This window comes from Phalaenopsis equestris, unplaced genomic scaffold (genome assembly GCF_001263595.1).
Source record: "Phalaenopsis equestris unplaced genomic scaffold, ASM126359v1 Scaffold234658, whole genome shotgun sequence".
In the NCBI taxonomy this organism is placed as follows: Eukaryota; Viridiplantae; Streptophyta; class Magnoliopsida; order Asparagales; family Orchidaceae; genus Phalaenopsis; species Phalaenopsis equestris.
Window position 1 is genome coordinate 332,776 of NW_018252564.1, and position 16,883 is coordinate 349,658.

The window sequence follows — 16,883 nt, forward strand, 5'->3', positions numbered from 1 at the left end:
CGTGGATTTTGTCTGATTTGCCCAAGGATATGAGACCAGTAGGATGCAGATGGTTATTTACAATCAAATGTAAAACAGAAGGAAGCATAGATCGGTTAAAAGCCTGACTGATTGCAAAATGTTATACTCAGTCATACGGAATTAACTACCAAGAGACATTTGCCCCAGTAGCCAAACTGAACTCCATTAGAATCCTACTCTCCATTGCAGCAGACTGAGACTGGCCCCTTATGCAACTTGATGTCAAAAATGCATTCCTTAATGGAGATATTGAAGATGATGTATACATGGATTTACCACCTAGTCTTGAAGGGTCCTTCCCTAGTGGCAAAGTATGCAAGCTCCAGAAATCTCTGTATGGTCTCAAACAATCTCCCCGTGCTCGGTTTGCCCGATTCACCAATTTCGTAATCAAGTGCGGTTATACTCAAAACCAGGCTGATCATACAATGTTCACAAAAAGATCCGAGAATAAGATTGTTGTACTTATTGTGTATGTGGATGACATCATTATTACCGGTGATCACACTGAAGAATTGACAAAGCTGAAGAAGTTCCTAGCCCATGAATTTGAAATCAATGACCTTGGAGACTTGAAGTTCTTAGGAATGGAAGTTGCAAGATCCAAAATGGGGATAGTCGTAACTCAAATGAAGTACACATTGGACCCATTGAAAGAAACTTGTATGCTTGTAAAACCAGAAATTGAAGAGAAAATTTTATTTCTTCTTAATGATTCAATTCAATGTGCATTTACATATAGGAGTCTCTCATCCTTAGATAAGGAAACTAACTAAATAAATTCAAAGAAATTTCTATTACATTCCAAGACTAATAAAGCAAGATAAAAAATAAGGAGAATAATATCTGTAGAAAAGGAAAGACAATAAATATTGTAATTTGAATTTTAAATTTTAAATTTTGAATTTTATCCTTCAACACTCCCCCTCAAGTTGGCATGAAGATATCTTTCAGAGCTAGCTTGCATACTAAACCGTCAAACTGTTTTTTGTGAAGACCCTTTGTTAGAATATCCGTTGTTTGGTCGTTGCAAGGAACATACACCATGCAGATATCCCCTCTGTCAATTTTTTCTTTGATGAAGTGTTTGTCTATCTCTACGTGTTTTGTTCTATCATGAAGGACAGGATTGTGGGCGATGGCGATGACAGACTTATTATCACAGTACACCTTTATTGGTAGCGGACTATGAATTTTTAACTCTTTGAGAATTCTTCTAATCCATAGAACTTCACATATCCTATGAGCCACAGATCTGAATTCAGCTTCAACGCTGCTTTTCGCCACGACACTTTGTTTCTTGCTCCTCCAGGTTACTAAGTTGAAAAGGCAGTACCCTGAGGTTGATCTTCTATCTGTACTATTTCCAGCTCAATCTGCATCTGTAAATGCTTCTACCTATAAGTGCTCATTTTTCTTGAACAGTAATCCTCTTCCGGGTGTTCCTTTCAGATACCTAAGGATCCAATAGACAGCCTCCAAGTGATGAGTATTTGGGGAATGCATAAACTGACTTACCATGCTAACAACAAATGTTATATCAGGACGAGCGTGTGAGAAGTAAATTAGTCTTCCCACCAGTCTCTGATATTGTTTTTATTGACATCATCTATTTTATTTGTCATTTATAACCTTTTATTTGGTTCAATCGGAGTTTCAGCTGTTTTGCACCCAAGTATTCCGGTTTTACTGAGTAAGTCGAGTACATACTTTCGCTGATTAATAAAGATCCCCTTCTTAGATCTGGCAAACTCAATATCAAGAAAGTATTTTACATCTCCAAGATTTTTAATCTCGAATTCTGTGACCAATCTTTCTTTTAATTTCTCAATTTCCCTAGCATCATCTCCTATAAGGATAATATCATCTACATAGACAATGAGTATAGCGACTTTACCAGTTTCTGAATGTTTGTAAAACATAGTATGATCAGCTTGACTCTGAGTGTATCCATATGTTGTAATCACCTTTCCAAACCTCTCAAACCAGGCGTAAGGAGATTGTTTGAGCCCATACAAGGATTTCTTTAATCTGCACACTTTGTCTTCTCCAAAATTCTTCTCAAATCCTGGTGGAAGATCCATGAATACCTCTTCCTCTAATTCACCATTTAGAAAAGCATTTTTGACGTGGAGCTGATGTAGGGGCCAATTACGGTTTGCTGCTATGGACAGTAAAATCCGAATAGAATTGATCTTGGCTACCGGACCGAATGTCTCATGATAGTCAATTCCATGAGTTTGAGTGAATCCTTTCGCTACTAATATTGCTTTATATCTTTCGATACTCCCATCAGCTTTGACTTTAGTAGTGAAGACCCATTTACACCCAACAGTAGATTTGTTTCTTGGTAGAGTGACAATTTCCCATGTCCCATTTTTCAAAAGAGCATCAATCTCTTCCTTTACTGCTATTCTCCAATTTGGATTACTAAGAACTTCCTGTATTGTTCTAGGTTCAAACAAATTAGAAATTTTTGACAAAAAAACTTGATGTTTGTGTGAGATTTTTTTATATGATAGGTATTTCGAAATGGGATATTTGATAGTACAAAAACGTGTTCCTTTTCTAAAGGCTATAGGAAGATCCAGATTCATAATCTCTGAATCTTGAGCTTCTATTGGTGAAAAAATAAGATCAGGATCAGAAATTACCTATGTTTCTTGAGGACCATCATTCGGTTCTTCAGATTGGGAGAGAGCTAAAGATTCAGTTTGAACTTTTTTTCTTTTATGGAGTCTCTCCCTTAGAATAAACAAGAGGTTCTGCTGTTATATTATGCGGTATTTCTCCCTCTGTATTAGACAAGATACTTCCAGGTATCTCTTGACTAGGGTTCTCCTTATTTTCAATAACTATTTCAGGTTCTTTGTTTTCACAGACCTCAGGTGTACTTGATGTTACAATAATTTTTGGTAATGGGTTATAAACTTGCCAAAAATCATCTTCTTCATCCATATTATACTCCCCCTGAAGTGGATTTTTGTGAAAGAAGGGAATTTTTTCCATGGTCACATTCATACTAATGTAAATTTTTTTTGTGACAGGATTAAAGCATTTGTAACCCTTTTTATTTGAGGCATATCCAAAAAAAATGCATTTTTCAGATTTGGGATCCAATTTTGATCGGCAATTATTCGAAATATGAACGAAACATGTGCATCCAAAGATTTTTAAAAGAATATTTGAAGACATTCGTAAACTTAAAAAATTATTTTTTCAGTTTGTTTAGAGGAGTTGTATATTGTAAAACTCGAGTTGACATTCGGTTTATTAAATATGATGCTGTTAAAACAGCGCGCCCCCATAAATATTTTGGAACATTCATTGAAAACATGATAGCCCGAGCAACCCCAAGTAAATGTCTATTTTTTCTTTCAGCAATCCCATTTTGTTGTGGAGTGTCATGACAGGTAGATTGATGACTTATGTCTTTATTTATTAAGAACTCCCCTAAACATTCATTAAAATATTCAGTTCCATTGTCAGATCGAAGGATGCATATTTTAGTTTCAATTTTAGTTTCAATCATGTTGTAAAAATCTTTAAAAAAATTTTCAACTTCTGATTTTTTGCTTATAAGATAAACCTAACATATTCTGGTGTGATCGTCAATAAACATCACAAATCCTCATCACAATAAACATCACAAATTCTCTTTTCCCAAATAATGTTTTAACTTTTGAAGGTCCCCAAACATCACTATGGATCATGTAAAAAGGGTTTGAATGAGAGTATGGTTTTGGAGAAAAAATTATGCGATGACTTTTTGCCAAATAACACGTTTCACATTGAAGTAAAACACAATTAACACCCTTAAACAAATTTAGAAATAAATGTTTTAAATAAGAAAAAATTGGATGGCCTAGTCAGATGCGATTCCATTATTTTCTCTAATGTAGGGTTCGATCTCATAATGCTGTAAGCTTCAACCTTATTTTTACCAGGAACAGTCTCTTCAAAATAGTAAAATTCTCCTATTTTTTTAGCTCTCCCAATCATCATCCCTGACTTCTGATCCTGAAAAACACAAGAGGAATCACAGAAAATTATACGACAGTTAGAATCTTTTGAAAGTTTGCTGACGGATAGAAGATTGCATTTGAGTTTTGGAACAAAGAGTACATATTTAAGACCTATACTCTTGGACAGGTTAATGTTTCCTTTTCCAACAATGGAAGAGAAATTACCGTCAGCAATACAAACTTTTTTATGGCCAGAACATGGGATATGTATGAATGAAATAGATAGTGTAAATTTGTCATATGATCAGAAGCTCCTGAATCAATAATCCAAGGGTTTAGTTGACTACCTTCATGTATCATTGAACAAGTTGGGGTACCAGTAGCCAAACTGGGGTTTAGCAGTTTCAGGAGTTGATTGATTTGCTCTTTGTTAAATGGGTTGGTTTGTTCGGCGAGAACATTAGCAGTAGGTGGATTGCGCTTGTTTCTTGGCTTCCGGTCTGCAGGTTTACCGTGGAGGTACCAGCAGGTTTCTTTGGTGTTTCGTGGCTTGTTGCAATGATCACACCATACCCGTGGTTTCTCCTTATTCTTCTGTGAATATGGAACAGTCCGCTTGATGATATGAGCCTCCGATTTCGGAAGCGAGCAATGGTTGCGCAGGGACGAAGACTAAGGTTTTTTTTTCAGAATTTTATCTCATGCTCTGATACCATAAAATTAAAAATTGAAGAGAAAATTTTATTTCTTCTTAATGATTCAATTCAAGGTGCATTTACATATAGGAGTCTCTCCTCCTTAGATAAGGAAACTAACTAAATAAATTCAAAGAAATTCCTATTACATTCCAAGACTAATTAAGCAAGATAAAAAATAAGGAAGGAGAATAATATCTGATAGCCGTAACTCAAAGGAAGTACACATTGGACCTATTGAAAGAAACTGGTATGCTTGGATGCAAACCAATAGACACTCCAATAGACCCGTATAAAAAGATTGGAATGGAGAATGATAGTTTACTTGTCGACAAAGGACGATATCAGCGGCTTGTTGGAAGACTTATTTACTTATCCCACACCAGACCAGACATAACTTTTTCAGTAAATATAGTAAGTCAATTCATAAACTGTCCTACTGAGGAACATATGGGAGCTGTCAACCGTATCTTACGATGCTTAAAGATGACACCTAGGAAAGGATTATTATTCAAAAGGAATGATAGTCAAAAGGTTGAAGTCTTTACTGATGCTGACTGGGCAGGAGATATATCCACCCGACGATCAACCTCTGGGTATTGCTCGATGTATGTGACAATCTAGTGACATGGAGAAATAAGAAGCAATCGGTGGTATCTCGGAGTAGTGCAGAAGTAGAATACAGAGCACTGATGCTTGGTATCTGTGAAGGAATGTGGATCAAAAGATTTCTCAAGGAGTTTGGAATTATGGGAGAAAATTCTATCAAGGTATTCTGTGACAATTAAGCTGCAATCAGTATTGCAAAAAATCCTGTTCATCATGACCGAACGAAACCATTGAGATTGATAGAAACTTCATTTCAGAGAAGGTGGACAATGGAATCATTGAAGTGATCTATACTCCTTCTAGAGACCAAACCGCAGACATTCTCACCAAGACTCTCCCTAAGTCCAGTTTTGATGAGTTAACCAACAAGTTGGGCATGTACAATCTGTACAACCCACTTTGAGGGGGAGTGTGGAATTACGCTCATTATTATTTACGCTATTCTATTTAGTACTTGCTATATTTTGTCATGGTATAAAAAGGGTAATTCTTTAATTATAGGTATTTATGTTTATTCCATAATTATAGGAATTACTTAATTGTAGAAAGATTTCTTTCCTCTTTTTATCACTTGTACTCGCCTATTTATAGGCGAATTATCTATGCATTCAGTGAGAAAAAAAGGTTATTCAAAATTGAAGGGAGACACACCATAAGGTTAATAATTGAAGCACTTGCAATCATAGGAATGAACTGAAAAGGTATGGTTCTTTCAAAGAATAGTTGAGAAGTCTAGAATTGAATCAATGATAGAGATATGAAGAACCAAAACTCAAGTGGATGCACTACTAAATTGCCCAGTCCTTCCCAGAATGAATGATATATAGTATCAAAGTTGATCAGAACATCTGCTATGCTGCTTATATCATCATACTAAATTTGAATTTTAGCAGTTGTGCAAAAAATCAACGATTTCTGGTTAGGTTCCACTTGTCTTAGGAGGAGCATTTGAATTGGAAAAGGAGAAAAAAGATGTTATTATCTGTCATGTACAAAAAACAGTCTTTTTCCAACTTAATTGTGCACCAGTAATAATATAATTCTATTTCAGAATGTTTCCAATTTTAAGTGTTCGGTAAATTGCTGGCAAAGCGATAGAACAAACTTATACGCAATTATCGAACGGAATGGATGCTAAACGCGGTACGTAGCATTTATACAATCCATTTATTTCAGTCAAACCCAATATAGATATTTTTTTATGGCAGGAATCCCACTACAACCAAAGAGATTTAACCATATTGAACCGCACCCTGTAGACCATTAATGAAGCTGTGAACCTTACACTCTATCAAAATACACGAGCTTTACACTTGTATGGTTTTGATAAAAAAAACTTGCGTAGAGGAATTTAAGAATGAGAGAAGCTGCTTGCTCCCACTTTTTCTCAACCAATCACAACCCACATGATATAATTTTTTAAAATATTTTCTACTACTTTTAAACTACTATAAAGTTGCAATAAAAAACCGCAGCAGCTACGATCGCTTTGGCAAGACTGGGTAGGATGAGAATTAGCCATTGAGAATCTCTATCTCTTACATCACAAATGTAAAGATCTATATTACCATTCGCATAAACACCACAGTTGATAAGATAGAAAAAAAGAATACCTTGCAAATGTTGTCTAATGAACACGACCAACAAAAGTAATGAGAATGGCAGTATTTGTTCAACCCATTTCGCAAGCTGCTGGATATCAAATCTCTGGTACGATGATTCGCTACTGTTAGCACCCCCAAGGGTCCCTTCACCATCTGATCTCTGCGTATTAGCGGGTGACACCGATGGCAGCTGAGAGGCCGGTGATCCATCAACCTCCCTGGCCCCATACTCGCTCCCGCCATCATCTCCAAGCCCACTATCATCGGACGCCGTCGGAATCTCCTCGACAGGCGCGCTATTCTCACCAGTGGCCCTTACTCTAGCAGACGGCAGAGCCGGTCCCTGACCACCGGACCTAACGCCATCATGATCACCCGGAACGATAATCCTTATCAGTACCTCACCATCACCGCCTGCACTCGAGCTCGAAGACAACTCCCGCCGGCCGGAAGCATGTTCAACCGGACCCCCGTTGGCTTCACCTGACAGAAAGCTCTCGCTCAGCCGATGATTGCTCGATTGCGACCGCAGGACTCCAGAGTACTCCAGAAAAGCAGTAAGCGCTTGGATGAAGCTCGAAGTCGACAGCTGCATCGCGTAACTCCTCGACAGGCCGCCATTCGCAACAGCACCGGAAGCGCCCGATGTTCGATAAGGATCTGATTCTCTTCCGGATGTTTCCATGGATCGAAATCCCTATCCTCGGTCAGAATTCTTAAGATGCTGGAGGAACCAATGAGGCCCAAATTTCCAGAAAAGTACAAAATTAGATGTAACAGCGGCGAGGACCGCAATTGCCCCGAGAGCAGTCGAATGATGCAGAAAAATGCTGGCAAAGTTTCTCTGAAAACCCTAGAAGAATCAAACACCAGGATTTTATAGGGTCGACGAGCAGAACAGTACCTCTTGTCAGAAGAGTGGCTGGCTGGCGGACCCTTTCCTGACCATGAAGAGAGGAGGAAAGCGAGTAGTTATCCTCCTCGATTTGCTATAAAGATATCTTTTTCGCGCGGCCAGAAATTTGACCTCCTGCTGTAGGTGACTAACCGGAAAAGCCGGTTAATAAATTTAATTTACAAGTGATTTTGTTAAGGAAAGCTGCCCAAAATTTAAAACAGTAAGTTCAAAAAAAAAAAAAAAAAAAATCTAAGTTGTTTATTCATAAAAAAATTAAATTCAATCTTTAGCTCATTTTTTTAATTCAAAATTGGACGGATTTAATCGAATTTCAAAAAGATAGTTGAATATAAACTACTATACATGGCCCCACGGGCTACTGCAAGCCAGCTGCGACGCCCGCCCACCCGTTCGCCGCCACCTGCACCCACGCTGATCGCCGTCCCCGCTTGCAGCCGCACTCGCCACCCACAACGAAAGATAGATGCATTAAATTGAAATACATTTCTTTTTAATTTTACTTTACCAAACAAAATAGTGGCTGCGATATTCTTGTTGAAATGCTAAACATTTTGGGGATATGAATGTAAATACGAATGTTTAGGTTATAGATATGTAAATACATAAGAATTGTGGGGTATGTATGTAAATGCCCCTTAAAAGAATTTTGGCCGGTACATTAACAATTGGAAGCTTAATATTACTTTTTCTAATTTTCAAAGTAGGATCAAAGTTAAAATAGTGATATTTTTTTATATAATATGAAAGATTTTGGTGGTATAAATGTAAGGAAGTAAGGATTATGTATTAAAATTGTAAATATATATGTAAATATAATGGGTGGAATGTGAGTAAATGCCCCAAAGAAAATTGGTGTGAAGATTTCTCCTTGGATAAGCATAGAAGATTGACTTATCGTAGCAAGTCCAATAGTGAAATCCTATATATATAGTACATCAAAATTATGGCAATACAAATCTCGAGAGAATCTGACAAGTTGCATTTATAAAGATCAAAGAAAAGTATTTTGAGATAGTGAAAAGACGTAAGCATCAAACATTATTTTTTTTCGTTCGGAACTCTGAGCCGACCGAACGAAAGAATAAATAGGTCCAAACTTTTAAAAAGAGCGAGTCGAGATTCTGTTATTTTATTTATATCTTAATATTATCATTTTTTTATCAATCTTATTTTCATAATAAATTAAACTCTGTTTCATAATTACAATAACATATTTGTAATAGATGTGAGAATTGTTTGATTACAATGTATAAGTCAATATCCTATTTTGTTAAATAGAAATACTTAGTTGAATATCTCAAATGCTATATTGTAAATGAGCCAAGTCAAGTGAGTTAATGAAAATGATTTAATTTAAGATTTCTTTCTGAATAGCATAATGTCACCTCCCAAAAAGAGCTATTCGAAGTGGTGGACAGTCCATGACTTAGATATTATTTTTCGGTCCTACACCTAGTCGATGTTGGACTTTTTTTGTCCGTGGCACTCTCTTCTACCCAATCATGTGACGCCCTCTTCACGGATCAACTCCACCGAGGGTCCCACATGACCATGGAGAGTCCACACCCCTCACAGAGTAATCTGCTCTGATATCACTTGTCACCTCCCAAACTTGTCACCTCCCAAAAGAGCTCTTCGTGGTAGGCAGCCCAGGACTTAAATACTATTTTTAGGTCCCACACCTAGCCGATGTGAGACTTTTTTTGTCCGTGACAATAAGTTTAAGAAAATAAATAAATAAATAAAATCATCCAAATTTACAAATAAAATTTTACAATTACAACAAAGAGAATTATATCGAAATTTTATAACCAATTAAATTATAATATGCACATGTGTTTAAAAATGTAATTTTTAGGATAATCAATAATTGACAATTTTAAAGAAACTTCAATTTATAGGTGAATCGTTTTTGATCCAAATGGCAGTGCGGCAGAATTTGCGTCGCAACGGCGCCCAACTTTGTTGAAACCTTCAATTCTCTATGCAATTAAATTATTAAACATATAATCATGATAATTGCAGATCAGTCCTTAGATGACTATATGTATTGATTCAAGAATAATGTTAGAAAAAAAAAAGGGATAGAAGAAATGTGGCCCAATTTTAGCTAGAATGTATTTAAATTTTTGAAATATGTACATGCATGACACATAATCATTGTGCTTTGTCTAAGCTTGAAGAGGTGTATTTCTCTTTTTAAAATAATATTTTTTAATGTGATGTGAAAATTGTGAATGCTATAAATATAAAAAATTGAATTTAAGTATTAGATGTGTAAATACAATAAAATTATACATGTGAAATGTACGTAAATGCCTCGAATTTAATAAGTTGTATTTTTTATAAAAATTAAAAATTTATTTATGGAAAATATTTAAAAAAATAAAAATATTTAATGAGAATTATATGATAGATAATTGTTGCATATGCCTCGAATTTAATAAGTGGTATTTTTTATAAAAATTAAAAATTCATTTATGGAAACAATTTAAGAAAATAAAGTTATTTAATGAGAATTATATGATAGATAATTGTTGCATGTTAGAAAATTTGTGGTGTTAGAATTATAATTTAACATCTTAGTGTTGTGTGAAGCTCCAACATTTGTATAAAAGAAATTTAATGTCAGGGGATGTCATAATATTTTTACATGGAGAAATATTAGAGGAAACAAAAAAAATCATGGGGCGTGGCCCAATTAAAATAATTAATTATGTAATCAGAACTACAGAAGTTCACTCTTCACCTGGATTATGGAAGATGTGATTATTGGAATTAAAATTAAAATATTAGAGGGAAAAAAAAATCACGGGGCGTTGCCCAATTAAAATAATTAATTATGTAATCAGGACTACAAAAGTTCATTTTTCACATGGATTATGGAAGATGTGATTATTGGAATTAAAATTGATGTATGTCGGAAGAACTACGATGACGGAGGAATAATTAGCGTCTTAGCATAGTACGAGATCTAGCACACACATATAAAATAAATAGGTAGCAGGAGGAGACATGATGATTTTTATGTGGAAAACCCTAAAAAAAAAATTATTGGGTCTGACCAAGTCGAAGTAATTCACTAAGGAATTGTGAGTACTAAGCTCACTCTCTTCTTGAATTAAAGAACATAGAAATACAATGTTGATGTACAATGAAAGTCCAACAATAATAATCGTAACTGGCTGCAAAGGCAGTAATCAATTACTCAAGATGTCGTAGTCTGTCATGAATATTGTAGACAGTGATTGTGGCACTAAATTATCGTAAAAGTCGTAGTTGAAAGCCGTGGTAGTAGCTGGTCATGTAGGTCGTTGACGGTAGCTTCTAAAGCATTGGTTGGTCACAGAGGTCGTAGTATGGACCTGCAAAAGTTGTCAGCCACATAGACCATAGTTGGTCACATTGGCCATACTGGTGAGCTTTAACAACATTTGTAGGCCACATAGACTGGAGTTGTGAGATGCATGAGCTATGAACCACGTAGGTCGTAATTGGTAATGTAGGTCGTAGTGACGAGCTGCAATAACATCAGTATGTCATAGAGGCTAGCGTTGGGAGTTCCATTAGCTATAGACCACGTAGGTTGTAGTTGGTCACGTAGGTTATATTAGTGAGCTACAATAATATTTGTAGTCCACAGAGTTCGATGGTGAGCGCTACATGAGATGTGGATCACATAGGTCGTGGTGGTGAGTTGCAATAATATTTGTAGCCCATAAATGCTAAAGTTGGGAGTTGCATGAGTTCTTAGCCACATAGACTGTACTTGGTCACGTAGTCCATCACGCTGAGCTACAATAACAATCATAGGCCACCGAGCCATAGTTAGGAGTTGCATGACCCCTAAATCATGCAGGCTGTAGTTGGTCACGAAGATTGTAGTAGTGAGTTGTAATAACATCCGTAGACCAAATAAGTCAGAATTGAGACCTGCATGAGTAGTGAGTCGTGGGTTATAGTTGGTCACATAGGTCGTAATGATGAGCTGTGATAATCTATGTAGACCACATAGCTTGGATTTAGGAGTTGCATGTGATGGGAGCCACGTAGACCGTAGTCCTAAGCTGCAATAATAATCATAAGCAATAAAGACCAGAGTTGAAAGCTACATAAGTTGTGAGCCACATAGACCATAGTTGATCACATAGACCCTAGTGGTGAACTACGATAACATCTCTATGCCACGAAGGCTAGATTTAGGAGCTGCGTGAGCTGTGAGCCATGTTGGTCATAGTTGGTTATGTAGATCACAGTGGTGAGCTACAATAAGGTCCGTAGGACATAGAGGCTAGAGTTGGAACTCCATGAGTCGTGAGCCACAAATGTTGTGGTTGTTCACGTAGAATAATATTTATAGGTCACAAAGGCCGAAATTGAGAGTTGCATGAGTTGTGAGCCACATAGGTAATAATCGGTGATGTAGGTCAAAATGGGGATTGTAGTAACATCAATTGATTGCCAAGGCCATAATAAGGGGTTCCATTTATAGTAAACCTCATAGACTATAGGTTGTAGTGGGGAGCTGTGAGGAGAAAACTTCAGGATTGTAGTAACATCAATTGGTTGCTAAGGCCATAATAAGGGGTTTCATTTATAGTAAACCTCATAGACTATTGGTTGTAGTGGGGAGATGTGATGAGAAAACTTCAAGAGTTTGGAGAAGATCACTGTATTATGAACACGACATTTGTAAGCAGTTATTGTAAGGAGTTTACACCATCTTTGGGGTGTATTGTTACACCATCTTAGGGGTGGGTCATTACACTATATTTGAGGTATGTCATTATAATATATTTAAGGTGTGTCATTGCACCATCTTCGAAGCATATTGTTGCACTGTCTTTGAGGTATTATGCTGCAACATATTTTAGGTATTTTGTTTTGTCTTACTTTATTACCCAACAATGTCCACCGATGAAGATGAGCAGGTGCTAGCCGACGGTAGTCAATGATGGTTGGCAAGTGGGGTCAAAAGAGGTTTGTGGTTGTGAGAGTAGAAAGTGTTCACTTAGTCTTCGGTACAAAACTCGTGTAAAATTGGTTCCTTCTCTTCTCCTCTAAGTCCAGGTCAAGATCACATGCCCCCCTCCATAGTCTAGGGCCTCCATCTTTGGAATGTGTGGTTACAACATATTCAGGGTGTGTCGTTATATTATCTTTGAGGTGCGTCGTTATACCTTTAGGGTGCGTTAATGTCGGTAAGCAAAGTCTGGGAGTGGACTCCTTGCAAAAAAGGAAGGAATTTGGACCACTCCATCATATGACTCTGTGAGATTCCTTTAATTGGTGGCAATTTTGTGAATATTTAAGTTCCTTAATGATGTAATAATTAAGCAATCTTTGACTCATTGATTTTATCTTGTCAAGATGTTGTTAATTTGACTATAAGATTGTTAGATTTAAAATCCATTGAAACTTCCAATAAGTCATCCAAAACTTCCAAAAGTTGTTTAATTGCTTGATTTGGGCTTGATTTGAGTCAAATTGGACCAATTTTGGGGTCATTGTGCTCATCATCGAGCCAGTCAGTTTGACTATAAGTTTTTTGAAATCAAAATCCTGAATCATTTTTAATTTGAGTTTGAATGTTTCTTGCTAAGAAAATGCTTTGAGATTTGTGTTAATCTTCTTGAGAATTGTGCCAAATGACAATTAATGATGGAATACCAATTGATCCCGATATTTAGATAATTTAGCATAGCATTGTGTTCATCATTACAGCGTATTCAGGGTGCATCGTTACACAATGTTCGAGGTGTGTTGACATCGATGAGTGGGGTGGCCAGTAGTGGTCGGTGTCAGCTGATGAGTGATTGTCTACAGTGGTCGACAGTTACGAGAACAAAAAATATTCGTCAAATCTTTGATCTAGATTATCACTAGAATTTAACTCCTCTCGATCCAGCTCTTGGTCCTCCATGCCCTTTCATGAAGGGCGTAGGGCTTTACTTATAAAGTCTCCAAGTGACCTCCTTACATAATGAAGGAATATAAACCACTCCATCAGACGACTCAGATAAATTCCCTTGATCTGACGGTGTTTTACATATATCTAAGTGTCTTAACAATGTTGAAATTAGCGATCATAGGCTTGTTTAACTCTTCTTTCAAGATGCTCGATTTGATTATAAACTTGTGAGATTTGAAATCCATTTGACCTTCTAATTAACCACCAAAAGTATTAAAATGTGATTTAAAGGCTTGATATGGCCTTGTTTTGACTTGTATAGGACATTTCTTTGTATTTATCTCATCAAGGCAGTCAGTCTAGATTATTTTTAATTTAATTTTGATTTTTTTCTTGTTAAAATGTGCTCTGATATTTGTGCTAATCACCTCGAGATTTGTATCAAGTGATAAAATTTATTAACGACCCATCAAACGTTATAATTATTTTGAAATAATAGACATATATAGCTGTACAAAAGTAGTTGGGACTATAATTATTATAATCAAACTGCGATAGTCGTGGTGAGGGTAAAACAATCATAATTGGTTATAGAAGTTGTAGTTAACCATATAAGTCCTTGTTGATGATCATAATAATTGTAATAGGGCTACCAAAGCCATTGTTAGAGGCTATAATTAACAATTGTTGGTGGTGGTCGTCCACTGATAGTGGTTGGCAACTACCTCTGTTGGTTCATGGTGATCTTAGCAGTCGGCAGCAAATTTTGGCAAATAGTGACAACCATCAAAATTTCAAAAGTTAAGTTTAGAATTGTGAACTCATTTTTTTCTCCTCCTCACTCATGTGAAGAATGTGGACCTATTTATAAAATTTTTTAGAGGTGCATTTTGGTAAATTTGACTAAGTTTTCTAAACACTTCATCGGATAATCCACATTGATTCTCTTGATCACATATAAATTTTTGAACATTTAATTGTCTTAATGTTATTGAATGGTAATAAGCTCCGTAGATTCTTTCGTCAAGATATTTGATTAGATTATTAGTATGTCAAAATTTGAGATCATTTGACTGTTCAATTGCTTGCACTAAATCTTTTGACTGCACTTAAGTATTTTATCTAGGCCAGGCATAGATCACTTTCAGTGTTATTGAGCTCATCTTGTCGAGATGCACAATTTCACTATAAATTTGTTGAAATCGGCACAGTGATGATCATGAATTTGAATTTTGAATATTTATTTTGCTTAAAATACATTGAAATCTTGACCAATGATTAAAATTTGTTGATGAAACATCGGTGATAAACTATTAAGAAGTTCTATATATTAAACCAACAAAAGAGAATAAATATTAAAAAATTATAACTATTCAAAATTTTAGAATTTATTGGATGAAAATTAAATCATGATTATCTCACATTTTTTTTTAATTTTAAAAAATTTATTTTTTCATTTTTTAACTAGGTTAAGAAGCTTCCTAATTCGGAACAATCACCCACCGTTTCAACGGTGGGGGACGGTCGCACACCGACTTGGTAAGAATGCCTAACCTATCATAGAAAACGTTCGCGTGGGGCGAACTTTCAAACATAAATGACTTGTAAGTCATTTTTAAGCATACGAGATCTAAAATTTAAGATTTTTTGGGGAGAAGACATTCCCCCTCAAATCATACTGTGTAGTGCGCATTAATAGCTGTTCATGATTATCACTGTCTCTGTCTCTCTCCCTACATTTATATATTATTTATTTGAAATTGTTTTATATAAAAAATAATTATGTTCGTAAGTAAGAAAATGAAGACATTTACCTACATACCCCCATAATTATCATGTATTTATATATCTAGCATCAGAACTTTCGTGTGTTTACAGACATGACACTAAAATATTTGGAAAAAAATTACGTACGTAAGACGTAAGCAACGCTGTATACATTTTAGAAGTTATACATAAGATATAAGGGGGTTATATCCGCGTTATTCACCCTTGTAATATTCATGTAACCTTCTGTAACCAACCTTCTGTAACCTACATGTAACCTACAAATAAGTTTCGCACTTAACCTTCTGTAACCTACATGTAACATACAAATAAGTTTCGCGCTTCTGTTTACATATATTAAAAATTTATTTATAGATTACAGAAGATTACATGAAGGTTACCTGTTTACATATATTAAAAACTTATTTATAGATTACAGAAGATTACATGAAGGTTACAAGAGGATATAACGCGGATATACTTCTCTTATACCCCCTGTATGACCTCAAAAATATATACAGCGCTAATGCAATTTTTTTCCCAAATATTTGATATCACATAGGAAAGAAATATTATATTTTTCGTGCTTAAATTTTTGAAGCTCCTATGTCATAAATGTAAATATGAAAATATAGATGTTTGATATGTAAATACATAAGAATTATGTAATATGCATGTAAATTTCCCTAGAAATTAATATTCAAACCAATCCTTGAGCATGCATATCACAACATAATCATATTTAAATCTGTGGTGTTGATTTTATTTTGTTTACATTTTTTTTATTTTTTAAATATTTATATATAAATAAAATTCTATTGATCAATAAAATATTTCAATCTTCATTTAGCCCAAGAAATTTGCTAATTTTTAAATATTTGAGTCTTACACCATGCTTGAGTACCATAACCAATAATAATAAATGTTAGGGGTATTAATAAAATATTAACTACATATAATTAAATGAAAACTTACAAATTAAAATTGCTCGTATTAATTATTTAAATTATTACTTAATTATCATAACTTAATATTAATAGAAAAAATTAATGTGATTGATTCAATCATAATAAATTAATAATAAATCTAAATATGTAACTACCCTTAGACTAATCACTCATTTAACTTCTCATTCTAAGCACAATTATGGAAATGAAAATAATTAATGATCTTAATTAAAACTACATAATCTCTATTTATGTTTAAATTAAACATGTTATCAAGTCAAACTCATAATTATTGAGTTCATTTGGACACTAACTCAACTTAATTTTAAGTTGGGCCAAGTTGATTCAAATAACTCAATTTAAACGAATTCATAAACTGACTTCGAGTTGACTACAAATTATAAATAAATAAAATAAAATAAAATAAAATAAAATAGGACTTAAA

The 16,883-nt window shown here is 35.0% G+C and overlaps 1 protein-coding gene across 1 annotated transcript in view; it reads right to left on the reverse strand.

The window, feature by feature from the left end:
* Nucleotides 1–7,868, reverse strand: part of LOC110038985 (RING finger and transmembrane domain-containing protein 2-like) — a 35,239-nt gene extending 27,371 nt beyond the window's left edge. The window contains exon 1 of the mRNA XM_020743916.1: nt 6,904–7,868. Within this exon, the coding sequence (XP_020599575.1) occupies nt 6,904–7,579 (676 nt within the window). The 5' untranslated portion in view covers nt 7,580–7,868. The remainder of the gene's footprint in view (nt 1–6,903) is intronic.
* Between the last annotated feature and the right edge of the window lie 9,015 nt (nt 7,869–16,883).